At 42.3% G+C, this 27,674-nt stretch overlaps 1 protein-coding gene across 6 annotated transcripts; it reads right to left on the bottom strand.

The window, feature by feature from the left end:
• Positions 1-26,786, bottom strand: tmem260 (transmembrane protein 260). Of its 6 annotated transcripts, none has more exons than XM_030126957.1 (17): positions 26,320-26,786; positions 22,801-22,832; positions 21,291-21,442; positions 12,272-12,449; positions 12,052-12,165; positions 11,466-11,645; positions 10,741-10,781; positions 9,067-9,153; positions 7,974-8,082; positions 7,550-7,722; positions 5,203-5,374; positions 4,463-4,602; positions 3,686-3,862; positions 2,485-2,538; positions 2,141-2,225; positions 1,691-1,985; positions 1-170 (listed from the first exon to the last, which is right to left on the bottom strand). In XM_030126957.1, exons 1-16 carry the CDS (start codon positions 26,426-26,428, stop codon positions 1,725-1,727), a joined length of 2,064 nt encoding a protein of 687 aa, XP_029982817.1. In that variant the 5' UTR covers positions 26,429-26,786; the 3' UTR covers positions 1-170; positions 1,691-1,724. The 6 variants fall into 6 exon arrangements, with proteins under 6 accessions (XP_029982817.1, XP_029982815.1, XP_029982814.1 ...); XM_030126955.1 differs by having other exon boundaries at positions 71-170; positions 1,683-1,985; XM_030126954.1 differs by lacking the exon at positions 1-170 and adding an exon at positions 366-523 and having other exon boundaries at positions 1,683-1,985.
• Between the last annotated feature and the right edge of the window lie 888 nt (positions 26,787-27,674).

Here is a 27,674-nt window from a genome sequence, read left to right as displayed (position 1 = left end):
ATTCCAGCGTTGCCGTGGCTCCCTGCCTGCATCCCTGGTCACGGCGATTCCATGGGTTCCCACAATCCTCGGCAGCTTGCTGATTTAGGGTGGGCAACTGACTCTCAGAGACAGGGAAGAGGAGAGGAACAGAGGGGTTAGGGAAAGACAGGGTGAGAGGGGATGAGAGACTGAGAGGGTGGGGGACAAGACAGGAATGACAAAGGAGGGGCAGAAAGAAAAGTAAAGTAAAAATAACAACAGGGCATGAGAGTAAACAGCGAACCTAGAGTGGAAACACATAAACATTAATAGCAAAAGGAGTATCCTGTAACACTGAAACATCAACATATATGTGAAACAAAATACCAAATACACTAGAAAAATGGGTTAAAATCTTTTATTAGAAATGTATTAAACAAACATTTAGTGGGACATTTAATCTGTATGAGGGCGAGTGACAGTGTTTTATGAGAAACCAAACCATCTGTGTTACAGCAGGTTGAATCTGATCATCCAGCCCGCTGACAGCCACTAACAAGGCCTGCGAACAGAGAGTGAAGATTACACCCTGAAGAAAACACTCAGGCAAAGGACAGTCGGAGCAACTGTCCTAGCTTTCTAGTGGTATGTATAACAGCTCTCACTATGAGAGTGGAATTGGTGCTGGATACTAAGGACAAACTGAGGAGATGCAAAGAAGTAATAACTACAATCTACTTGGTGTGTTTGTAAGTTACATTTTCTCTCAAGTAACCCTCTCTGAGTTAAAAGTTCATTTTGGAGGCTAACAGTCTTGCATTTCTGTCTCCCAGGACGTTTGTATGACTTTGTGCCTCTTACAATCAAAGCACTGTGCTCTTCACTATGCCAATGTGTTTATTGACTATGTCTATACACAATTTCATCAGGGCTTGGATGAAACTCGATGCATGTTCACATACACAGATGTAGATGTAAAAAGCACACATAAACACACCTCTAAAAGGGTTCCTGGCATTGTGACATTTCACATTTCATTCAAATCCATGAGAGATTACAGCCCTCCCATCAGGAAGGAAGAGAGAAAAAAACCCTCATCAAATCCATTAGTTTGAAACATTTAAAGGACCATCTAAGATGGACTGATGGATGGATGAAGGGGTGGGTGGGTAGTGTTGGTGATGCGGAGTGAGAACACTGTGGCACAGCACAAGTCTGTCCTAGATTAAACAACCACTCTAATCCCCCATTTCTGGCCCCAAATTGGGTTTCCCTCAATCTCAGTCTTGCCGTCCTAATGTGAGAAAAAGAGAAGTGGAGCAGTGGCCGAGGCAAAATAATCACCACGTAAAAAGCTGTGAGAGAAGAGGAGAGAAAAAAAGGAGGAGATGTCACGATAAAGCAATCGAAAGAGTGCATTTAAGGGGAACAGGCAAGGCTTGATTGGGGTCAGTTAAGGCTTCGTTCCTGGTCAACTGTAAACATTAATCCTGTGAAGCATGGTTCAGTCTTTTCCACTTCATCCTTTGTTGAGAGTTCTGTATAGAGCAGTATGTCTGAATCAGCATTCTCTTGAGTCCAACTCTCATTTCAGAAGTTGATTTGGCCAAGACTTTAAGTTAACATCGCTACCTCAGTCTGTAACCCTTCCTTTAATCCCTGAGAAAAGGCACACTTGCTCAGACTTCAACCCCAGTTCTTCCTTCTTCAACTGAACTCACTCTCTCACCGTGTCTGGTCCACAAAGGTCTCGCTAGATCTTGTCATGGGGTCTGCCTCAGGCTCTGGCGGAGTCTGGCTCTCTCTCTGAGCAGGTGAGTGATGGCAGAGCGTATGGCAGGGGCTTGGGGGTCTGTGGGTTCTCTCTTTAAGTAAAGACTGAAGTGCTCTGTGCTGCAGGTCAGCAGGCTGTCTGGACTGTGCCCCCGCTGACCCGAGCGGAGCAGCCTCTCACAGGCTAGTGCCAAGTTCTTGTCCCAGTTTGGAGGGTAGTCTGTGTGGGCCTCCACTAACTCCTTATACAGCTGCAGAGCAAACACATATACAAATACATACAGACATTTAACAAAACACACAAAAAAACTTGGATTTATCATATACAGTGCTTTGTGAGGCACTTTAATCTGTGACATTATGGTAACTGACATTATTGTTGTATGTTTGTTGAGGTCAGACTCACAGTGTAAGACAGCTCAAAGAGGCGAGCTTTCCCCTCTCCCTGCATCCTTTCTGCCAGGTCAAACAGAAAGAAAGCCGTCTTCATCCTGAAACAAAGCACGCAGGCTCAGGGCTAAGTGCTGGATGGATGAGCCATGCAGATCCACACGCACCACTCCAATGGAGTGATTTATGTAGATGCTGCCACCAAATAGAATGTACATGTAGATGCTCTACCACACAAGACTGGTTTATGGAGATGTTCTAGGAGGCTAGTATGCATTGTGACGCAGCTTTTATCTGCACCCTAAAGTATACAACTGCTCCACAGAGGAAAGCAGTAGCTCCTGTTAGAGTTTACTATACCTGGCTTGCCACATCTCCTCATTAGCGACACGCTCCCACGACGCAGGATGGAAACTGTTCAGACGTTAAAAAAAACAGTGTGTTATCTACACAGCTTCAGGCATTAGCTTGTGCAGAGTTCCACTAACTATAAATGATTATTTATGTGAATGCATTGTTCCACTCAACTGTGCAAGTTTCGATACACTAAACATCAATGTTTGTTGCATTAATATTAAATGACTGAGCAACAATACCAGCTAGCACATTAGACATGGAGTAAAACCACATCTTCCTTTTTTCACTTTGTTGACTGTAAACATTTGACCTCTTCTTCAAAAGAATATTTTAGCAGGGTTTCCGAGCTAATTTTTGGCTTGTGGGCATCGGTGGACACGCTTGTCGTGAGTGTGCGGGAAATAATGTCACAGTATTCAGCCGTGGATATCTGAGTGAATGAAGGGCTGCTGGCAACAGCAACTGAATATGGAGCTTTGACTAATTCCACTTTTGACACAGTTATTGACAAAACGCAATAAGAAACTCATTATTTTTCATCTTCAGTCTCATTTCATATGGCTGAGGGCCTAATGTCTTGCTCTGGTTGAATTTACAAAGAACTGGATCACAGCAGGGAGAACAGAGGACAACCTCACTGAAGGAAGCTCTGTGGAGACCACAGAGAGGAGAGCAGCCACGGAGATGGTGGTGATAAAAAATGTGGCAAAGTCTCATTAGTTAAGGTATATTATACTCTAAATGAAAATTGGTCTCAATACCATGACAAAATAAATAATCCACTATCATGAAAGTGTCATATTGGTATTTTAACCCCTAATTCAACATACAGTGTCACCTCTTTTTTTTTTTTTTTAACAAGCTTTAAAGTCTCACAATATTTCATTTCAATCTAAATGATGACAATATATACAGCATGTTCTACATCACCTTGTCTCATAGTTTTATTGAAGCTCCAGCACATGTTTTTACTGAGTGAAATAATGCACTATTTTGTCATTTGAAGCATTCTAGATATCCTGTGTGTCAATTAATGTAACCTGATACACATGACTTTTTTTGGAGATGTTAGGTTATTGTGAGGTTTTATGAGTTTTTACAATATTTAACTGTACAGTTTGAATTTATGGTGACTGATCATTTGTGAATCAGTCAGGTTGCTAGAGGTATTCATGGTTTTGTATGTGTGTGTATGTGTGTGCACCTGTTGTGAGCTTCACTCCAGCTGTAGATGCTGCGGGTGCGTTGAGCCCACTTTTCAGGGTGAAACTGTCTCTGAACAGGCACTATGTAGTCACATACACCCAGAGGCCAGCGAGAGAAGCTGCCCTCCCAGCTTGGATCTCCATCAGATAGCCCAATGCAGGCAAACACATCACTCCTGCAGAAAAACAAAGATAGTCTTCTAAAATTATCTCCTTTTTAAGCCACTATCTTTTCTTCTCAAAACAGAAACAGTAAAATTAGACACGAGCAGACAAACATCCCAACACCTTTTAGCTCCCCTCCTGCCCTGTGCTGCTCACCAAAGGCTCGGGGCCTGAGGGTTAATCCCACAGGTCAATGTTACCCCACAGAGTCAGGTACATTGGCCAGGCAAACACTGCCCCCTGGTGGGCTTGGTATTTACAAGTCTCCTGCCAGTTTCCTAGTGTCAGCATCTCCTGGTGGAGTGAGTGATGAGAGAAGGGAGCAGCAATGAGTCCACCAGAGAGTGTTTAACCAAATCAAGTAGATTAGTCGACTTCTGTAGTTCATCAAACTCCTTTTATGGCTTCAACAGTTCTATGGGCTTATCTTCTCCCCGCACTCACCGCTGTCAACCATTCTACTGATCTCTGCCTCGTCAGATCACCCATTTGTTCATTTGGACCATTGTGAGCCTCCCACTCTCTTCACTCTCTGTTTTATAGCTCTCTATTTATCTCTTTACACCATCCCTTTCTTCTCTCAGGCATTTAACTGTGTCTCAGTGACTCACTCTGTGTTGTGGGACAGAAACTGCTCCAGACTGAAGGTGTCTTTTTCCTTAGTGTTGACCGGATCCCACCAGCGGCCTGGAAAGTGGACCCCAGGGTGATGATGCCCCAACCTGGCCACATACCAAGGGTATGTCATCATCTGCAGAGAATAATCTTACAATCAAGCCAGCTCAACAACTCTGCATCATGTGAGATTTACAATTAATGTGCAGTCCACTGTGTACTTTTGGTTGACCTTCACTTGCTCTTGTTGAATATTCTTTGAGCAGATAATTGAGTAAATTTCATGAACTATGATGATTTTACATTCTCTACAAGTTGATGCATGACAACAGACATACGTTAAAATGTTGTGTTAATTTTTTTTTTGTTAAATTAGGAGATCATGCAGATTTTTACGAAGCCTGTGTGTCAGATTAAAAAAACAGGGGAGGAAGAGAGACATGGGGGCAACAAGGAAAGAAACAAACAGGTTCATAAAGGCCAAGACCGGATTCATTTGATTCACTGCTCCATAAATCTCTTAGTTAAGAGATTTTTTCCTTATGTGTTCCATTCTGCTGCATGCATTGATTTGAACACTACTTTGCCTTTAGTTCTTCAGAACCAACTTTGACAGATTTAATAAAACTGTATTTCAAATATAATATATGTATGATTATTTGATATCAAAGCTTTGATGAATCAAACTTAAGATTCAGCTAATCAAGGTATTGATGAGGCAAATTAAAAATCTGACCTCCTGGTCAACTAGGCGTACATCAGGCCGTACAGCCTCACAGTAGTGTAGGTAGCGGAGCGAGTTTCCAGGGAGATCTCCTCTGGTCAGGATGATGGAGTCTTTTGAAACAGAGGCAAGGAGCTCCCGGCCGAACCTCTCCACCACACTGTTTCTGCTCTGATCACACTCTCTAGAATCATCAGCACAAACATCATCACATCGTACAGTAACATCAAACTACCACTTGTGTTTGCTTGAACTTTGAATGGAGCTGAATGCATCCTTACTCTTGCTTAGAAGTGTGTGTGATTTGTATAAAAGTGTGTATGCAAGTGTGTCTGTAGGTATGCTTTCAAGGTGCTCTGAGGGTAAGTTGTCAGTGCCCCCGCCCCTTCCACTCGGCAGAGCACTTCGGCTGCCTATCTAACCGTGGAGAGACAGGTGTGATGGGTCTGACAGCACAGGCCATGCTCTCCCCTTGATCAAAGCTGCTCAGTGATGGCTGTCTGGCACTCCCCAGCACTACGCTGGTGTAATCTGCCTTCTCGGACAGCTAACATCTCAGACTGAGCTCTGCGAGTGGAATCTATGTGCTAACCGTGCCTCTCTTTAGCCCCTACCATGGAGTGAGCAGAGAAAGCCTGACATGTGGAGTTCAGACCTGCAATATGAGGAGCAAAAGAGAAACAAATCGGGTTGACTCAGGGAAAACTTATGCATGAGGATTTTAGAAGCAACAAGAATAAAAAGCAGTTTTTATTTTACTTTACTACATGGCAGAGTACAGTTAAAAGTAACTTTCAACATATTTGGCTCTATTACCTACAACTCTAGGGCTTTGAAATTGAACAAAAACAGCACAGATATAAGAGCAATATGAAATTTGTCAAAGAGATTTACATGTGATAATCATTTTTTTTTTATTTTCAAAGTGTGAATGGATCATAACGTATCTATAATTATGCACTCCTTTCCCATTTGTCTTGGATGTCTCCATCCACAATAAGAGCTTGTACACTGATTTCTATGTAGACTAGTCCATGATCATTCTTATGCTTGGTTTTGAATAAGAAAATGCACCACTTCTGTGCCTCTACAGCAGTGGTTCCCAATCTTTTTCTGTCTGGCCCCCCTTTGGAGGATGAAAAATCTCCAGGCCCCCCTCAAACCCAACAACAGTGTAACAGTGGTGCAATTATAACTTTTTTTGAAGGAAACATCAACATTGTAACAATATTTTTTGCTTTTCCTTGAATAATTTGTCTTGCAAATTAAAAATAACTTAGATTTTTGCTTGAACAATACAAATAAACTCAAGACTGCTCCCTGAGACAATATTTTTCCTAATAAAAATAGGAAATGGGCAATTTTCTTACAACTATGACAATAAAGTTACTTTTTTTAGAACAAACAAATTTTGATGAACATTTGAACAATATCAGTGCCTGCAATGAGCCTGTTTACATTGCACATCTCAGAACAATAAAGTGCAAGCTGTACAAAAACAGAAACATTGCACATTTTTCTTTTCCAGTCCAAGTCTTGTCCATTCTCCAAACCTAAACTCTTTGTCTAGTCTAGTGACAGATCACCATGGCAGTAGATTTGTTTGTTGTATGTCCCTAAAATGAGTCCAGGGTGCTCCAACGCTAAAACATTACCTCCACCCGTTACATGTTCTAACCTGAAGAAAAAAAAACAAAAAAAAAACAGGAGAGATCCCATGCCCCCCTGACAAGCCTTCGCGTGGGGGCCCGCCCAACAGTTTGAGAAACACTGCTCTACAGCAAGAATGTACAGACGCAAAATTATAGAGCAACCGATTATTGGTCTGAGAGATTATTAGTTCCCAGATTCAGCATTTTTACAGCATTAAGCTACAATATTTCACGGAACAGACCAAACTGCTTGGATCAAGTATAAAAAAATAGTTTTGTGCCACATGTTGATACCAAAGGAGTAAACCTCATCAGTGTCAGTGCATGAAGCATCATACATTTTTATCAATATGTCATGTGATTTCTTTTCTTGTCTTTGGGTGTATAAAAGTAAAAATGAGCTGAAAAATAAAACTTAACGTTTGTATCATAATGTTTATCGTACATTTTTTTTTTGTGAAATGGGAAACTGATAGAAAAAATGTTGTGTAGGTAAGTATTGAAGCCCTATTGGTGACATTATTTATTTATTAAAACATTATAATGGGCCTGCTTTCTGCTCTTTATTAAACTGTATATGATTTGAGAGATATCAACAAACAAAGTGTTGGAGTTGATATGAAAACGTTCATCTTTTTTGTGCAAATGTACAGTATATTGCACACTATTATCTCTCAGGAATACATTAATTATAACTTGGAACTCACCTGTGATTGGTGTGCACTGTATGTGCCAGCAGAGCCATGGTGAGGACCCAGCCTGTGGTCTTCCACAACCCCCCATAGCCCAGCCTCCTCTCCAAAGCATTGTGTGTGTGACTCAAACCGAGGCCTGCCAGCACACACACTGCAGCATCACTCTGTAGCCAGAAACGCTCCACCTACAGGAAATGAGTACAAGACACAGTGGTGTTTCCTGTATTTTTTTTACTCCTGGACCCATTCCAGATCAGCTTCAAGGGGTGCTGCTGATTAGGTGCTTTTATCTCAGACCTACAGTATGTACAGCATACATAGATTTCTCATATTTAGGAAGCTTTTCAGTAGTTGTGACTCAGCCCATAACATGTCTTGAAATGGAAAGAATGGCAAACACTGCGTTGATAGAATAGGTTTAAGTCCAATAGCTCACCACTCCAAGCAGTAGGGGTCTGCTGATATCCAAGTTGGCTCTCCAAGCAAAAAACAGCGAGTAAATCATCAGCATGACAGTAAACAGCAAGGACACTGAGCGACATATCCTAGGAGAAGAAAGGCCCATATTAAAAACATTCCACACTACATTTTAATACGCTAATAGGGCTTCATTATCACCTCATATCATGTTCGTCTTGTATATTACTGTAAAAATGTATCTGTTTTGAACCGTTAACATTTTAGTGCAGGGATGGAGATCACAAGCCTGAGAGCAAACGTATATGCCAACTAGGAGGTGCATGATTGATATTCTAATGCAGACTGAGTGAGTCATAATGAGCCTTTGCCAACCAGTGAATCATAAACTCATTACAGTACAGCTGTAAAATGTACTTATACACTGAAAAGAAAACATGTTACCCTTATGGCAACAACTACTGCTCATCTGAACCTGAAGAGACACTTTCAAGCAAGGGGAAATATAGATATAAAGTTTCTGCCATCAGGCCGATATAGTGCACTCCCCTGGCTGGCCACTAGAACACACTGACGAGCATTGTATAAAACGTCCTTTATATACAAACCAATTCACTCCACATTTCATTGTAAGGTAAATTTGCATAGTTTCCCCTCTGGGTCCTATGACCTTGCTCTTTTTCATCTGTGCGTGTATGTAGCTAAGTTTATCAAAGTGCACCCCAGGAGAGGGTGAAGCAGGGGGTGGCTACTGCCCTTCAGACCCCCAGGGGTTTCACTAGGCTTTATCAGCTGTACCCCACCACCAGCCACAGCAAAGGCACTACAGTAATGAATTACTTGATCACACTGCCACGTACAGATACATAAATCAGTTATTTCCTTGCACACACAATCCAAAATACACATCAACCGCTTCTGATTTGAATGTGAAGCGTTACGACAGCTTGACAGTTAGGTGCCTCTGTGCTTTTTTGTGTTTATTTCTTCTAAAATCACTATTTTGTCAGCGGTTTTGTTCCCTGTCTTTTACTCCAGGGGATTAGATTTTTGGTCTAAGTGTCTGCTGTGATGTGTGTGACAGAGTTTGGTTTGTTGTATGCTCATCCTACCTATCCTGTGAGGAGAGGAGCAGGCCTGTTCCTGCCAGAACCAGCACAGGAAGTGAAAGGTCTGCCAGGCAGTGGTCCAACTGGGCTCTAAGACACACAAACACCCACACAAACACATAAACAGTATAAACATTTATGATGGCCACCAAAGACACTACATCTCCCTCTGCTTCTGAACTCAAGGACAGCAATTATTAAACGCCCTCCATCCCCTATCAAAACAAACTCCTTGGACTGTGCGTTCCTTCTTTCAATCGGATTGACAGATACGAATGACTGTGTCATCCACCACCCGCTGCCCCATCCTCTCCTCACAGCTGCTGTCAGTCACAGAGCGCTTGCTCAGAGCAGAGAGATAGTTTCCTGCCTCTTCCTTAATACCCATCTCTATTTGACAGCTTATTGAGTCTCTATATCTCCCAATGTACACTATGTGTGGATGTGCTCACACGCGTGTGTTTGTGAGTGTGTGTGTCAGCTTCTCCAGCGGGTTTACGTCTCCAGTGTGACATGCCTGTCATGTTCGCCTCTTTTCCCCATCTTGAAGGTGTGCTTGTCCATCAAGCAGCAGGGGTGATGGGAAGGGGTGGGTGCTTGGCAGAGGGGGGCTGGTAGTGGGGGGTCTTAAGACGCACATGCACCCCCATCCCGTCAGCTGGAGAAAGATACCAGGAGTGGGATGACTGTGGTGGCGGTGGTGGTGGCAGAGAGCAGGGAGGGAATCGGGTGGCAGTGGTGGGGGGTGCTGGAGTGGAAAAATACAATTTCTCCAGCTCTATTGCAGTGTCTGTCATCACAGCTTGTCACGCTTAAACACCAGAGCTGAGTGATCATTTCAAACTGCTGGAGAAACAGAACACAGCGATTTGGCCCTCTAAGCAGGTTCAGTTCTGCTTTGATGGGAGAGAGTGAAATGGGAAGAACAAAAGCTGCTGTGGAGAGAGAGGAGAGCGAGCGAGATGGGCTGCAGAAATGATTCTGGGCTCTCACAACAAACTGATGTGTCTGCATTTAAACCTGTGTAAAACACCAGAGCCAGAGCAAAGAGTGGTTGGGTCCTCCATCTCTTCACAGATCAAACTATCTACTGTTTCTTCTCTCAGTCTTAGAACCTACTGTCCAAGAATAAAATACCCATAATGACAACCACTGAAATGCCACTGACAGTCCACTCAAGGAAAAAACACACTGATGCATGTGCATAAACACAGTATCAACAGAAAATTACACCACAGTAATTTTATTTTATTCATGAAGATTTAAAACATACAAGTATATCAAGATTCTGTTAACTGGCTTCATAGTCTAGTTTTGACCAGCTCTATATGTAAAGTGTCATGAGATAACTTTTGTTATGATTTGGTGCTATATAAATAAAATTTGATTGATTGATTGATTGAACACATAATCTATAATGTAAAATTTTCTCCGTGTTATATTCCTGAAAACAATTTGTATTTTTACATTTCTATATTTTAACCAACCAACCAATATGAAGTTTGATTTTCGGTGTAATTTTAACAGTTTTGGGAAACTGATTATGATCTCCTTAATGACCTGATTGTATGATGGTTTAGTCTTATGTGTGTGAACAGTTCATTAATTGTTTACTTCAACTTCAGTTATTTGCAACTGTAAAAAAAAGTATGAGAATGAGTGAGTGGGCCTACTCACCGAAGCATAGTGGTAAAGTCAACAGAGCCTTCTGTCTTTGCCTGCAAACACACATAAAAAAAGAGTGCAGCTAAAATACATGTACAGGGTGGGGAAGCAAAATTTACAGTGAACATTTAGTTGTTTTTTCTCAGCAGGCACTACGTCAATTGTTTTGAAACCAAACATATATTTATGTCATAATCATACCTAACACTATTATCCATACCTTTTCAGAAACTTTTGCCCATATGAGTAATCAGGAAAGCAAACGTCAAAGAGTGTGTGATTTGCTGAATGCACTCGTCACACCAAAGGAGATTTCAAAAATAGTTGGAGTGTCCATAAAGACTGTTTATAATGTAAAGAAGAGAATGACTATGAGCAAAACTATTACGAGAAAGTCTGGAAGATACTATTAAAGAAGAATGGGAGAAGTTGTCACCCGAATATTTGAGGAACACTTGCGCAAGTTTCAGGAAGCGTGTGAAGGCAGTTATTGAGAAAGAAGGAGGACACATAAAATAAAACATTTTCTATTATGTAAATTTTCTTGTGGCAAATAAATTCTCATGACTTTCAATAAACTAATTGGTCATACACTGTCTTTCAATCCCTGCCTCAAAATATTGTAAATTTTGCTTCCCCACCCTGTATAAGACACAAGGATCACTTGAACATATACAGAATAACAGGTGAAAAAAAATACACAGGTGTGTCTAAGTAGCGCAGGAAAGAGCACATACCAGACTGAAAGTGCCATATTCAGCTCTCAGCAGGTGGGTTAGCAGGCCAGACAGAGTGGTCTGGTCTCCCCAGCTCCAGCGAGCCGTGTTGATGTAGGAGGATATGGGCAGGTAGATGTATGGCAGAAAGCCAGTGAGAAAACACACTCCCAAAGACACAACGCCGCGCAAAGATAGCTCCTGTCAACAGATGTTCTCAAATATTTCATGTTCCCCAAAACCAGATGTCCATTTTAGAAGTACTAAGCATTTTTACTCCATATCATTTAGCAAAATAAACATTTGGGACAGTCAAATCCAAATACCTCTACTACTACTACTACTACTACTACTACTAAAAATAATAATAATAACTAGAAAAGCACTCAGAGAGCTCAGACCTCCACTAAAGCAGATCACCAGTATCAACATTTCTGGAAATTTTCATCCAAATCTGTCCATAACTTTTTGAGTTATCTTGCACACGGACAGACAGACAGACAAACCAACGCCGGCAAAAACATAACCTCTTTGTCGGAGGTAATAATAATAGAAACAGCAAAGGCATATAGTTAATGTTTGATAAACAAGGCCACCCTAGACCTACCTTCTGAGAGTACAGACGGTGTAGTACCCAGGGAATGAGGACTAGAACATATAGCACTAAGGTGTGCTGGTTACAGAGACCCAAACCACAGCAAACAGCCCCTAGATGTGCAATCTGAGAAAGCAGTAAAGTTATCCAAACCAGGCATTTATGGACTATTCAGAGAAAAATGACAAACAATAGTTCCCAGTTAGAGTGTGGGTGTGGTGTGTTGGCTTACCTTGCTTCTCTGGGTGGCATTTTCAGCACAGTGAAAGCTGGCAGTCAAGTAGAAGAGCAAACCGACAAAGAGGTTGTTGAGGGTGAAGACTTCTGCCACCATGGACCACTGCCAGCTCAGTCTGGACACAGCGAACAGACCTCCAGCCAGGACTGCTCCAGGGCCAGGACCTGCTAACCTGACAGCGTGGATGGCCTTTCAGATACTGCATACCCCGCAATTCATCTCTTATTTACATAACATGGCAGCCATATACAGAAGCACTGCTTCGTCAACTCAAATGCAATCATCAAATTTCATTTTATTTGGAATACAATGAGATGTTTTTTCTCTTTTTTTATTTGTCCTAATTTACACTGCAGTGACACAGAAAAAAGTCAAAGCAACAAAGTCAGCAGCTTCGCACACAATTTAAATTCTCCAATCATAAAAGCTACCACTTCCCCAGACTAATTTGGGGACCCATTATAATCTTCCCTCGACCCAAGTTTGCTTCTCGGACAAGACCTTGAAAAACACTCTCTGAATTGGGCCATTCATATATCATGAGAACTCCCTCCCCAGCAGCTGGTTGATCTCAAGCAGACTGGCACAGAAACCACCGTGGTAGAGATAGCACTTTATCCTCAGCTTCTTAAATATAATGTGTGCACAAAAGTTTTCTCCCCTTCCTCCTCTCCTGTACTGTCTCCATCTCTTTTGCAGTAATTGAAGCAAACTTGGGATAATCTGTCATACGCTAAGACCCACCACTTACTAAAATGAGAGACAGAGGGGGAGAGGGAGGCGACAAATGATGGGGAGAAGGAAAAGAAAAGGAAAAATAGCGCAGAAGAGTGCGTGTTATAGGGGTGAGACAGTGTGCGGGATGAAGGATGAAATATAGAAAAAGGAAGAAAAAAAGTTCAAGAAGAGAGAGGGGAAAAAAGAGAATAAAAAAAAGCAGCCCAGTCCCCGGCATGCTGGCTCTGAAATATGAGCAGGCTCGACAATTAGGGAAGTCAGGCAGTATGGCCCTTTCCGCCATTGTGTGGAGTGGCTTAGAGTCCTCATCAGCCTATCAGCTAACTGACAGGCAGAGAGCTGCTCTATTCAGCACCGCAGATACAAGCTGCAGGCCAAACGGCTGCCAGGTCCCTTATGACCCCACAATCCCTTGCCGGTGACAGCTTCAAGCTCCATAGCAAATTAGGCGCTCTCACATTACAATCGCAGAAGACAGATTCCATTAACGGTATCTGAAATTGAGTAGAGAGCAGGCCCGTTATCAGACCTGACTCATAAGCACCGCCATTAATCACAAGGCATGATACCATTTATACATTTCCAGCTCTCTGCCTGCCGCTGTGATAGTCAGCCACAAAAGGCCTGATGAGACTTAGGCTAGGGGAACAATGGAGCTTTCTGAGGAAAGCGCGGTAAATCAGGAAAAAAAAGGAGAGGGAGAGCGAGAGAAGGATAGAAAAAAAACTCCTGCTTGCTGACTACTTCCCCTTTTTTCTTGGGTTGTCTCTCTCCTACTCTCCACTATTTTTCCTCTGTGTTCACTGTAAGGCAAGCTCGGTGAATGAGTATGAATGTGTGTGCGTGTGCGCATTTAAGGGTGGGGAGGGGGTTAGTCAACTGTGTTGATGGGGCGTCTAGGAGTGGCTTTTAATAAGAGATAGCAACGTCTTTCTCACTACACCGCTCCAGGAATTAGTTGTAACTTGAAGGAAGGATGAAGAAGGGTGGTGAGGGGGGTAAGCATGGGGACTTTTGTGGAGGTGCACAGACCCCCCGCACCCATAATTTTACCTCCCTGCATGACAATTAACCCGTAGCTTATGGACCTGGCGGGGGGCTGGTTTTAGGGTAGCACTGGGTGTCATTTGTGGGGGTCCAGGGATTGGGTTATTACACCAAGTCTGCTCTGGCTTCTGAAGTTCTATCTGATAGCCAAGCATATTCAGAGATGCACACACACACACACACACACACACAGACACGTGCACACACACATTCCTGTTCTTCGACTTCTTTATTCTCCCTGAGTGGCTGACAAATCTCTCTGTTAGAGCTTGTCAGTCTGTAAGAGCCCAGTGATGTGTGTACAGTGCGGCTGTAAATGACCTGTCTGTCTGTGAGGGACCACCTGGGTCCCAGTCTGCCTCTCAGCCCCTCCACAGCTCATTCTCCAGACTGGCTGCTCCCAGGGCGCACAGATAAAAGCAGGACATATTCTGACACCACTGTGGCCATGTTCCCTGTTATCACGACTCAATGTGGTGCAGGATGCTGCTGTGCTGAAATGTTGTGGCTCAGTGACAATGGTCTGGTTGAGACATGGCAGGAGAATAACACAGCTGACAACGAGACTATTCTACCCTGAAGTGATCCATCCTGCCAAAACGTCTGTGTCATCACTTGGGTAATTAAGTCAATGACAAATTATTATTATTATGGTGCGTAAACCCTGGAATGAAGCACAAACTTGATACAGGAAAAGAAAAATACAAGTCAATTTTCTTCTTATTTTTACCATAAATTTAAAGCTATTGCATGCAAAAAGGATTTTACAACCAGGTTGAAAAGGACAAGATCAAAGGTAACAAAAATAATAAATGACAATGACACACTAGGCTGTGTTAAGTAGTGTCCCCTTCAAGGACACAACAAAAGCTCAATATAATCACTCTGAAGTGTCAGAGTGGGACCTGCCTCATTCACCCCCTTAGTTCTCCAGTATAGGCCAGAGATGTGCCAACACCAGGCGCCTGTGCTAAATAACAGCACACAAAAAGCCTACACCAGCACTCTGCACTGAATGAGGCTTCACAATGGAGCTGGCCAAGGGAGCCACTGTCACACACCACCCCAGGGAGCAGACAATACCACAGCTGTGCCACTGCAGATCAGTGCTGCTCTGTTCTCTAACCGAGTGGTGGTTTGGGGAAGCAGCACTGGAAAAGAATCACACATTCCTGAAGAGGGTAAAAAGCCCGTAGAGGAGGTTGCCTGCTCAGGCTGAGGCAGAGGTTTCCAGCTGGCCCTCGATGACACCCCAGGGCTCTCCTCTGGCCCGGACACCAGGCAGGGTACTTAGTAGCTATTATATGACAGTGTTAAGTGTCTGATGAATTGCTTTGAAATTTTAAAGCCAAGCAGCAATTGATACACAAATTTAAGCTTTATATCTAAGCTTTGAATGAATGTAAAGCTGGTCAGCGTATGGATTAGGGCTAGGCAGCATTTCAGTATTAGTTCTCAACTCTTAGTGGAATCGTATCATGACAAATATGATCATATTGTGTTTTCATTTTACCAAATGGCTCAAATAAATTTCTTAACATAATTGTATTTTTTTTCCATTTTACATCATACCAGTGTAAATAACAATTTGTTTATTTACTGTCAGCTCTTATTAATGTTGTAACACAACTTTGGTTATATTACCCAGCCTTGATATGGATAAATTAATGATAAGATAATTAGCTTTTTCAATTTTTATACTGTAACCCGATAAACACTGATTTGTTGATATTTTTGTTTAGTCATTATATTTGAAACATTAGTAATCACTTGTAAAATTGATTCTTCAGCAAAGTGTCTTCTAAATTCACCAAAAAACAAATACTGTCAGATTGTAAATCAGCCATCATATTTCATTTTTCCAAAATTGCATGGCCCCACTCTTATAATCGTCTTTTTAAAAAATGTATATCTACATCTAAAATACCATAGTCTATACTGTAGCCAATCCCCAAAGTAGGCATTTCTCTGTCTCCCTGCTTTATCCGGTGTGCAGCAACGAGGCTTGCTGCTCGAACAGAGTGGAGGGTAAATAAGGGTCCCGGCTCTGCTGCTCAGAAACCCCTCCTCCAGGAGAGCGCTCCAGTGCTCCAAGTGCGTGTAAAATTAATCACCACAATTCTGCTCAAACAATGCAGCCACTGACATGACAATTTCTCCCAGAATGCCATCTTAATCTCCACCCAACACACAAAAATTACAGGAAGAGGGAGAAAAAAAAACAATTTACAAAAATCCTGTGTTTATGCAATTCACTGAATGCCATTTTTATTGCTGCCTTTTCCAACAAAGTCATTAGGCACACACCAGTGATACATAAATGTTGCTGTATAGATTCCATTAACTAATTCTGGGTGAATTGTAATTGCCGAGTCTGATCCGTCTCCGTGCCTGGTGCCTTATTAAGACTGCCTGTGGTGGGTGAAGAATGTAATATTGACGTCCGAGGCAGACACAATCTCGGGCCCACGGGCGAAAGGAATATTAAACTGGTACTGTATTCTGCTGTCTATCTAACCCTCCCTCCTCCTCCTCTCTATCCCCATCCCGTAGCCAGTAATGAGGAAATAACATCTTCATTAGACATCTGTTTAACTGTATTAGAGGATGAGTCCTGGGGGAACCATTGGTCATGCTGAGGATGGGGGTCTGTTGGACTACAATATAACGAATGCGATACTGAGAAAATGCAACAAAAGGTCCTGAGATTGGGGCATTTTAAATAGACAAACCTAAAATTGTCTTCTGCATTTTCAGACAAAAATGACTGCAACGGGTGTTTTCTCTATTGCCACTTGGGATGAAGATTTTATCTGACTATAGCAGATGTGAAAGGGAGGGGTGGCCCTGCCACCTGTAGGGAGAGGTGAGCACCTTATCCAACAAAATATTTTTATTCATCTGTTTCCAAGATATTACAACTTATACTCAATATGCCCCAAAAAATGAGGAAATTAGGCTCAAGGCTGCAAAAAACATAACCCCCCACACACTCACCAGTGTGAGTGTGTGCGTGACCCTTAACAAGACGCACACAACTCCACCCCTGTGAAAAAACAACCCACCTGTGCAGGCAGAGTGGAGTGAAGAGGGAAAGTGCCATCGGGACCATATGGTGGAGGTCCTTATAAGGAGTTGGGGATGCAGCTCAAGGCAGGGATGGCACCACGCCCACTCTCCTGTCCACTGAGGTATCAGCTGTGCCACATGGGCCAGGTCTTGGCAGGGGAGCCTCTTGCAGGTATGCATTTTGGTGTGCTTCAACACTCCTGTTATGTAATCATGTGATCAGACACAAAGTGCTGATGACTGAGCCTTGTGGGGTTGTTTTTCTGCTCTGACGCCTGTCAGCATGCTAACGTGTCTGCTCCTGGTTTCTCAGGATAAGCTCAGGAATGGAAAGAGATTCCTCTCAGGTAGCAGAGATTCAGAGCAGCTTTAGCAGATAAACTGTGAAACGAGGGAGCACAGAATGCCGAGCTGTCTGGATTATACCACTATGAAGGGTGCATTCCTCTCGAGACTCACGGCTGAGGCCTTTAGCATTCCACGGGCCAAATGTGTCTTTCTGTGAACCTCCGAGTGCAATCGATAGCAATTATCATTATGTCCGCATCCTCAAAGGCTTGTCAGGCCACGGTGTGAAAACATAACAAGACATGCAATTTGGCCATCAAACCATATGATCAAGCCAAGAGAACTGTAATTGACAAATCAAAGGGAGGCTAAGTGCTACATTTAAACTTATGCAAGAGAGAAGTGGCTTCCAAGCCTATCAACTTACATTCCCCCACATTAAACACGGCAATCTGGCCGACTAATTTAAATTGATACATCAAAGGCTTGCCATGTTGGGTATATTCCAGATGAATTTCAAGGTCTTACAATTTACTATTTGAGCAAAACTGCCTTCAAGTACCCGTATTAACTTCAATATATTTTTCCATCTGAAAATAATCTCACAAAGCGATGATTTGTTTTGGGAGGGGGAGCTTCCCTTCTCAGCTGATGCAAAGCTCAAAATGAGAATAAGTTAAAAAGTTTAGGAAGGCCTCCAAAGGGACAAAAAATAAATAAAGACATTACATAATCATGTCTGTGGTCAGTTACGGCATTTCACGGGAGGTAGTAGGAGGATGTTTGAGTTAATATTCTTGGTATCATCAAACCACCCAAACCAGAATCAAGTGGGAGGTCTTGACCAACCAGAACCCAGGCCCTCACCCCCTAACTCCCTCCTCATCTTTTGCCCTCTTCAATGGCCCCTCACCAAGCCAAGTGCACCAGCTAAAATCACAACCACAAGCTTATTCCAAACTGGGCTCTGAAGAGATAATGAGTAAAACCTTTTATGCTTATTTTTCAAATTGAAAGCATAGATTATATGTTCATACTTAAGAGCTTAAATGGTGTGACTGTGTGCTCTGGCTGAAGTCCTTACTACCCATCAGGCCTTGAGAGGGGGGTGGTAGAGGTTGGAGGTCCTCATAATGACTTTTTACTTGACCATAATCCAAAATTGGATCTAAATCCTCAGAGATTACAAACAGGGCCACAGTTAACATGCACACTGTGAGCCAAGTATTGCCCAGGCTGCATGGATATTTCCTGGCCTCAAAATACCAGTCTGTAAATGTCTAGCCAACAACTCCAATCCCCCAATCCGCCGACCGACTGGTAACTCATCAAATTCATAAAGACTAAGGGATCAGTAGGGAGATAAAGCCAAACACAGGCACAGTGTCCCCTCTTTTCTTTGAGTCCTCACTTGATTCTTGTTCTCTTCGTGTCCTGTCCTGGGCATGATGAGCCTTAAACCCAGGGGCCTTGGGGAGCATTTCCTTCCTAGTCTATGCGTCACTACAGGGTTCAACAATAAGGATTGCTGAATTGCCCAGGGGTGAATAAAATGCCAGATCATGATAATATATCTAGAGACCCAGTTTCAGGATAGCATGCCAAATGGGCAAGTGACTTTGAGTTAAACCACCGAGTAGCTTTCAGAGGAAGTTTGCTGTAAAGTTCAGAACAATGCAAATAAAACATGGTAGTTTTTCCAAAGGCATGTTAAGAACATCTCCTACGTGCTGTAACAACAACACCTCTGCTATATGGTAGCTAAGAGGCCTGCAGAAAATGACAATTAACTTTTACTGTCGATATTGTTAAACTATTCACACAAGGACGTACGTATCAGCCTTGTGCATGTGGATTTCTAATGTTCTTGCTCCATTATTCAATAACGTCTAACCCTTCTGTTCAGCAGAGCTGACCCTGTAGTGTGACTAAGTCATTTTCACACCTAATAGTCCAGTATTGGGGACTTGGTTCGATTGAAGTTGCAACTTCCAGCTTGTCCAAGTTTGCTTCCATGCTGCACTTCGTCAAATGAACCGAACCTTTGGACTAACGTATTTCCCTCTTTGCCCGTGGTTGCACTGCATCATGAATTACTGAAGGAGGAGACAAGACAAACAATGAACAAGAGGCATTGCTTATCTGTTCGTTAGTGTAAGGCAACTTCCCTTCCACCACATCTGTTTACCCACAATGCCTTGGGTTGTAGTCCACTTCCTGTATCCAGAGTTCAACTGTGCATTCACACCTCCCCACATGAACCAGACTTTCTGAACAAAAGAACTAGAGTTTGATTAAACAGGGCTAATGTGAATGCACCTCTGGTCTAAAAGCACAGACTGTTCAAGGACATACGATGTAGGCCCTAAAGTGGAAACGTGGGAGCAGATACAACACTGGTTTTGCTCTATCACCGGATCCACTCAGGCTGCCAAGGTGTACAAAGAAGAGAAATTACATCATATGCAACAATTCCTATTCTGGGATAGTAAATCAGAAGTATATGACATGCTTGGAAATGCCCCAGTGTGCATAAACAGTGACAAAAAGAAAAAAATGTTGACACTAAGCTGCCACCAACAAAGCAAAGTGGAAAATTACTAAGATCAGCAGAAGGGTGAAGTAAGGTAGTCCAGCCAACCGTGTGAGATAAACACACAAAGAGGGGAGCTGTAAAATACTCCTTACATGATGGGGTCAGCAGCAGGCGAAACTGCAGGGTGGTAGATGCAGTCTGTAAACTGTGTTCATGACTGAGTGACGGCAGAGAAGGTTGAAGAGTGGGGAGAGGGAGGAGCGGAGTTAGTGATCCTGTTCCTCTCAGACCCAGGAGGCAAGAAAGGGGGAGATTAGAAATCGTGCCATGTCAGGATTGGGAGCATGCTGGGCAGTGGGGGGAGGACAGGAGAACAGGGACGTTGGGGTGGGGGCTGGAGGGCGCGATAATTGTGATATACATACACACACACGTACACTCACAACGGGTGGCTGATGGGTAAACAGGCAGGGCAGGGTTGTGGGAGGGAAGAAGACGGCTGGGCTCTGCTCTTGAATACTGAACAGAGGATCAGGAACGTCACTGCCAGTCAGTCAGGACCCAAAAATACCACTCTCTGTTCCAGACAGCATCAAGACACAGGAGGCCAGTAGGGGGATGTTTAAAGACTGTCCACTCAAAACACATCTCCCCCTTATTCTAACTTCCCTTGGATGTTTGACTTTTATTATACAGGCTGATGTGTTATTACAAGTCTGTTGTCATATTATTATTAACCTACCATCGGACAAAAACACAAAATTGAAGAAATATTTTTAAAATTATAATCTGATATAATACACAGACTCTGCAAGTTTTTGAGAGCTCTGACCCAGTCAACTTTCAGAACATTTTTTAGGCACTACATGATGAATTCATGCAGGCAGCAGGACCTAAAACTTCTTTGATAGACACCTTTGCTCAGGGGAAAAGGTTAGCAGAAATGCCATTTGTCTGTTTTTCATACCACACTGCAACTAATGTACATTTATTTTCAAGTGGCACATGTTTTTCTGCATTCTAAAAAAAATATTTTCATTTCATTTTTGTCTGGAACTCTGGACAGCACAATTTCTACATTTAGATGTAATGAGGATTCATTTGTTAAATGCACCAACATTGTTCTACAGGTTCCTTTTCTTGTTCATCAGATTTCTAAATACTGATTGATATTTAAGCTTACAGTATTGGAATTGGTACTGAACATGAAAAAGCCACATTCAAGTCATTTTGTGGTAACTTATAGGGTATTATATACAAACCAACTACAGAGCTACAGGTCTGCACCACAAGACTTCCATCCCTTTAATCCTTTTATGACGTTCATGTCCTTACCTGCAGACAGTGATGCAGAGTGCACCACTAGCTGCAGCCCCCAGCAGGCCACTCATCAGGTTGACACTGTGGGCTGGAGAGAGTGAGGACAGAAGACACATAGCCAGGTAAGCTAACAGGGTGAAGACAGGGTATCCTGGTGGATGGGCAACCTAAAGACACACAACAGATGAAGTAAGAGATCCAAATCCAAAAACACAATAAGTGGAAAATGTGAAATAAGGGAAGGGTAAAGAACTAGAGCAAAACATATTACAAAAGTTGTAACTGATATCTGAACTGTCAAACTTGGCAAGTGGTGGCTGGTGGTAAGACACATCCCATCCTGTCTGACCGCAAGCTGACACTTATGATACCACAGCCCTTATCCCACACTCTTCGTCACTTCTTTTCCTTTGGCCTCTTCCCAAGGACAGTGCAGCTCCCCAGAGTCGATGACAGAGCACGTGGTGTTCGCCAGCCCCAGCCCCCCAAACCACCTCCGAGCCGCAGTCATTCTCGCCTGGGGGATCTCGGCAATCACAGCAATTAGCCTCTAAGTCTCCTCCACCCAGATAACGACTCAGTCATTAAACACAGACTCATTCCCTGGCACTGATAACACAAGCCAGGCAGGGAGAAGGGGCAGCACTTCAAATGAACACAGAGCTGAAAGGTGAGAGTGTGACTACACCGCCGGTCATCTCAAGACGACCAAGGCTCTTTGGTTACATTCAACATAAAAACAACTTCATCTAATCTGTGGGAGGGACTGTAGGTGAAACATATAGGTCAGGAGAAGTTGAGGAACTGAAACAGAGAAGGAGTGACTCAACAGACAGCCTGGTGAACTCCATTTTAAATAGGCAGGTAATTCAAAATCAGCGTGAGTAAAAAGTGTTTGGAGGAAAACCGAGTGGCAGACAGGAGTGGACAATCTCATAGCTAAAGGACAGCTGAGGGACAGAGGCCACAGGAAGCAAAGAGAAGTCGATCTCCGGAGCTCTGGGGATCAGAAGAGGGGGCCAGCAGCTTTGGGGCCCAGGGACGGCCTGCGAGGCCCTAGGGAGGCCTGAAAGGCAGACAGGCAGGCCACACGGACTGCAGCACTAACGGCAGGATTACTGGCATAGTGACACCGACACAGCCTCCCTAAAAGGATCACAGCGGCGTAATAAACTTTATTAAATAATAAAACTTATTATAACTGTTAACCCGATTTAGTTCATTCTTCGCGGCTTACACACACACACAAAAAAGAGGGGTGGATATAATAAGCCTTATACCGTACATAAGGCAAAGCCTACAAAAGCCATCGCCTCACCATTGACTTTAATTGGATTTGAAAAACGGGTTGCAAATTATAGCATTCTCTACTTGCAACTTAGTAAAATAAGTGTATAGAAAAGAAGGGGAAAAACCTGTGGACTGAAAGTAAATTAATCTGCTTTCTGCCCATGCTTAATTAAACTTCCTTAATGCTTATAAGAGTTAATGAGTGAATTGATTAAACAATACAGCTAATACTTACCCCCAGCTCACAAGCAGTGGTGATCAGCTCTCCTGTGGAAGAGAATAGGGGAGGAAATAATGTAAACCCAATAATTATTATTAAGAGACAAGTCTGCTCCCAAAGTTTTCCCAAATCAAATACTTGCACTGGGGTTTTGCATTAATTTGCCAGGATCAAAACCTGCAAATCTTCCCAGTGTGACATTTCCTAAGCGGCACGCTCATTCTCTTCATCTCTCGCTTCTCCCCTGATGCCTCCCTCTCTTTCTCCCGCACATACACACAGACATAAACACACACAAACCATTAGACTCCCTCTTCAATGCTCTGTCACACAAAGACACACATATGCTGATCTGAGAATAATGCTTCCAGTCCCATCCTCCCCATGCATCAGGGTCCTTTCCCATCCTCTTTCTTCTGCTGCTCTACGTGCTTTTCCTCTGCTCCCACACTCCCAGTGTCTCAATGTCTCGTTTAGTCCGTTGGGCACAAACAGAAAGGCAACGTCGGTGACAGTCACAGAATGAGGTAAGCTTTAAAAATAAGAGCTGGGTACACAATTTTTTGACAAGCTCTGTGTGAGGTGCAGCACAAACTGAAAAGAAAACCCCTAAAAGCTATTTGAGGAAGCTTTAATGTATCTGGGCACAAACCCATTTGTGCCAGAATACACCCAGAGCGTTTCAAATTATACTGATTTCTCACCCAATGTTTGCATCTCCCACTCATGAAAATTGAAATTTGGTTCAGATTAAATGACATTGATAAATGTTTTCGGCTCAAGACAGCTCCCTCTACTGGTGCTAGACAGGTAGTCATTTCTTCCATCTAATAAAGCCAATAGAACTGTGGCCTCATTTCCTACATGAAGACTGGCAATATAATTAGTCCCTTTCTCCACTTGTATACAATTTGTGTATGACACTTGGGAAATTAATACACTATATTTCATCTAGGGACAAAAGTCTATTAAAAATGAAAGGCTTGTATTATATTTATATTTTTTCCAATGCAAACACAATGAATCATTTCTTGTGGTGTTAAACATCACACTGGCTCACGTAAATCAAACAAAATAAAAATAAAAAGCTGCAGAAAATAGCTGCTTATTTCAATGTCACCAACTGTAAGTGCTAAAAAAGTAATATTTAAACAGCATAAATATGGCCCACGATGCATAGCAGCAATTATGGAACATAACGGCTGGATTTCAGATGGCACTGGCTGCCTCGCTTATTTTGCAACCTTGCCGATACAGTGAATTACGATGCCTAAATTTCTGCCACATGAGGAGTCCTAACTCTTATCAGTCTAATGGACCATGAAGTCAGAACTCCTCCACCTGCACAGCTTAAATGTTTTCGCAGCTCCATTTCACCTGGCATGAGCCGCCAGCTACCTGCCATCACTTTACATCACACTTCCTCATCCTTCATCAGTTCCTCAATTTTGCTCATTTTCCCTCAGTAGTGGCACACTTTCACACCATTCAACACAGAAACTCAAACTAATACTGAGCCAACACAGCCATCTCAGTGCCACAGAGATGCAGTTCTGCAGCCCTAATACTAAAAAGGGAAAATATTGACTCAACGGGGTAGCAGCACGGGTGCCAAGAGTCTTTGTGATAGTGGAGCATGGGCACCCACACCAGTCTTCCCATAATCCCCATCATTTCCACACTCCACATTCCTAGACAACAGCGTACCCGCGGGGCTGCGCTCAAGCCTCTCCAGGGCACATCACACCTAAAGAGATTAGGACACAGAGACGGAGACCTGGAGAATTCGAAAGGGTGTTCAGCTGGCACTATCAGAGCGGGCATCCTGCACCGTCCCTAAACACTGTGGAGAAGGGGCTGGCCATTTTTTTCAAAGGCACCGTTCACTAGACAGCAGCACAACCAGCAGGGCTACTCGGTGCTCCAATTGCCTGCTCGCTCCTCGTCTCCGCTCGCTCATATCTGTCCGGGCTTTCACTCAGCAAATGTGCATTCCCTTTTGTGGCTCATATGCCAGAGCAGCACAAACCTAACAAGCACAGCCTTCACGGCCTTGAGTCCACATTTACAAGTTTGTAACCTAGCTATCACTTCTAAACACTGTTTGTAATTGTGCAAGGCTGGCCTTCATAAACTGCATTACAAGTATGTTGGAAAACACTTTGGCCTACAACATAGGAAGGCACTGAGTGGAAAACATTTGAGGCAACAGTGAAGCCTGCTTACAAAACAGGACAAATTCAATTTAGGAAAAACCACAACATAATATTAAATTCACATTATTTTGTGAATCAACAATGCTCTGTCATTACAAGTTGTGTACAAGCTAATAATGTGTTTCTGGAAATTCTGGAGTTTCTGGAATTCTGGAGTTTCTGGAAATCCATTTTTCCCCATCATAGGTAATAAATAATAATTCTTACAGATAACTAACTTGGCAAAATTGTTATGAGGTAAATTTTATGATGCTGTAATATGAACATTATAAATGCATGGTTTCAGCACCAGGTCAGTATGGACTGAAGCTGTACAAATAAATAAACTCACAATGTAGTGCAATTATGTGATTACAAATTCGTTCTAGTTGTACTATAAATGTGCATGCTTGAGTTGGAAAAATTACATACATTTCCAAGATTATCAGTAATCTCCCTTTTCCTTGATAACCATGGAACCACCAACAGACTCACACTTCTTCCACCAACAGACTCACACTTCTTCTTGAGACATGAAGTTGATGGAGTGAACTAAACATAATTGTAATGTAATTGTAAGATAATAACTTTTTATAAGTAGCTGGGATAGGCTCCAGTGACCCTTGTGAGGATAAAGCAGGTTCAGAAAATGAATGAGTAACCTTTTATTAATGAGTGACATTAACTGTTCAAAATATATTGTATAAATAAATAAAAGCTCAATTGGAAATCTCTTTTCTCTTCATTAAAAATAAGGATATTATAAATGTAGTAAACATACGTGGCAAAATAAATATCTGTGTAAATATTGAAACAACCTATGAAACTTGAATCTAAAGAGCAGTAGAAATAACACAACTGATTTCTGTCTCTTACTCTGTTGTACTCTGGATTGTACTTACACTGTGCACAGACTTCTGGGGAATAAAAAACAATAACATTTTATCATAACTCACCTCTTATTATCTGTCATTGTTAGTGTTTATGGTGGAATGAATATACTTTACACTCCTACATAAACTTCTAAAGCAACTAGTTTTATTGGGTGCAGTAAAACTCTTCATGACAGTTCATTAAAAGCGTCGTACCGTTGTGTTACCGATAAAAATCAGACTTCAGAGTTTTAGTTTGTCGTTTCAAAAATGCTTCATATTACTCGCGTAGGTTTTTATTTTGTTTTTGTGGGGGTTTTTTAACCTGTGTCTGCAGCACCACGGACAGCACCGGCGCAGCTGTAGCGGCTACGACTACACCAACAAAGCGCGTCACGATTGGCTGTCACCGACACAACACAGACACATGACCGGAGGAGCGCTGTTAGCTAGCGGCTACAACCAACCTGAGTCTCCACCGGGGACGGTCCGCTGCACACAGGGCACATACAAAGCGGCGACACAAGCGACGGTTGCGCCTGTCAGGATCCAGCTTCCCCTCGGCTCCGGACACATGGTTCTTCCAGGTTAAACAGGAGTTGACACAGTTGCTAAAGCTGAGAAACTAACGTTAGCACGCTAACATTAGCATCCATACATGCTCTGCGCTGCCTGGAATTAAACGCATCTAAAGCTACCAGTTACACAAAACCGATGCCATACGAGAATTTAAAGACGTTTATAAAACACCGAGTGAAATCCTTATGTTGAGGTTTTAATTGTACAGGCTCGACTCTCCGCTAAATTGAATCGGTGTGTTCCCGGAAAGTAGGAATCTGAATCACGTCCAAAACTCGCGATACTAAAAGACGCGCCATTCCCAAAAGTTATGTCACCTATAATGTTATTAAGGAGATGGACTCCATATATAATCAGTTAAGGAGACCCTATAATAGAATATACAACAAAATATGAAACATAACTTGTTGTTGATGGAAACTTTTTTTTTCCTGCAAAGAATTCTGGGAAAATCTCAAGATTAACAGCTACTTCCTGGTTCAGTCTGACTGAAAATGTATCCCAGTTCATTAATTAGGACAAACACATTGAGATGTTCCTGTTATATACAGTCTACATCTAATTTTTATAGGAATTATTTCACAAACACTCCATAACAGCAAATGAGTGGTAAAAAAAATGTATAATAAATTCAGTCAGGAATGAACATAAGGCACTGATCTATTATAACTTCACTGAAAATTTACAAGAGCGATCCATTTTAAAGTAAGAGACCGTGTATGCTTAAAAGCTAGTGATGACACTAATACCAGTCATATTAATACATAAACACAGTCTCCTGTAAATATGAATGTTGTCAATGGACAGTGAAATAGAGCTTATCATAGTACATGACAGTTGTAAAAACAAAAAAGGAAGATATCTCCAACACATTTTCATGTAAGTTAAAGCCAGTGGTCGTGTTTTATTTAATTTAAAGATGTGTTTGACATGCCAGTGAAGAGTATGATTACTGTCATCATTCTTTTTATATTCTTTAGGGAGGTTTTTGCTTGCACCTTATAATTTAAATAATGCATAATCCACCAGGCGTCTATGTTCTTTTCATTAAAATATAATGTGGGTGTGCGCTATAAAATTTATAGTGCATTTGTAGAACATTTGATTATTACATATCTCTAAATACAATGGGGTTCTGCTGACAGAAACCTTTTTTATGTAGGAGTTTTGCATCAAATATTAAGTGTAGGAGTATGTTAATAGTTACACGATAGACCTGAATCCCAATATTGCTGCCAACAGT

Source organism: Sphaeramia orbicularis, chromosome 22 (genome assembly GCF_902148855.1).
Source record: "Sphaeramia orbicularis chromosome 22, fSphaOr1.1, whole genome shotgun sequence".
Classification (NCBI taxonomy): Eukaryota; Metazoa; Chordata; class Actinopteri; order Kurtiformes; family Apogonidae; genus Sphaeramia; species Sphaeramia orbicularis.
Note: the sequence above shows the minus strand (reverse complement) of the source record. Positions and strands in the feature narration are given on the sequence as shown.

Coding starts and splice junctions, on each gene's coding strand:
- tmem260 (XM_030126957.1), bottom strand. CDS start 26,428: ATGTGTCCGGAGCCGAGGGGAAGCTGGATCCTGACAGGCGCAACCGTC. Junction 22,833..26,319: donor CGTCCCCGGTGGAGACTCAG/GTTGGTTGTAGC, acceptor TCTCTTCCACAG/GAGAGCTGATCACCACTGCT. Junction 4,603..5,202: donor TACGCCTAGTTGACCAGGAG/GTCAGATTTTTA, acceptor TATTCTCTGCAG/ATGATGACATACCCTTGGTA.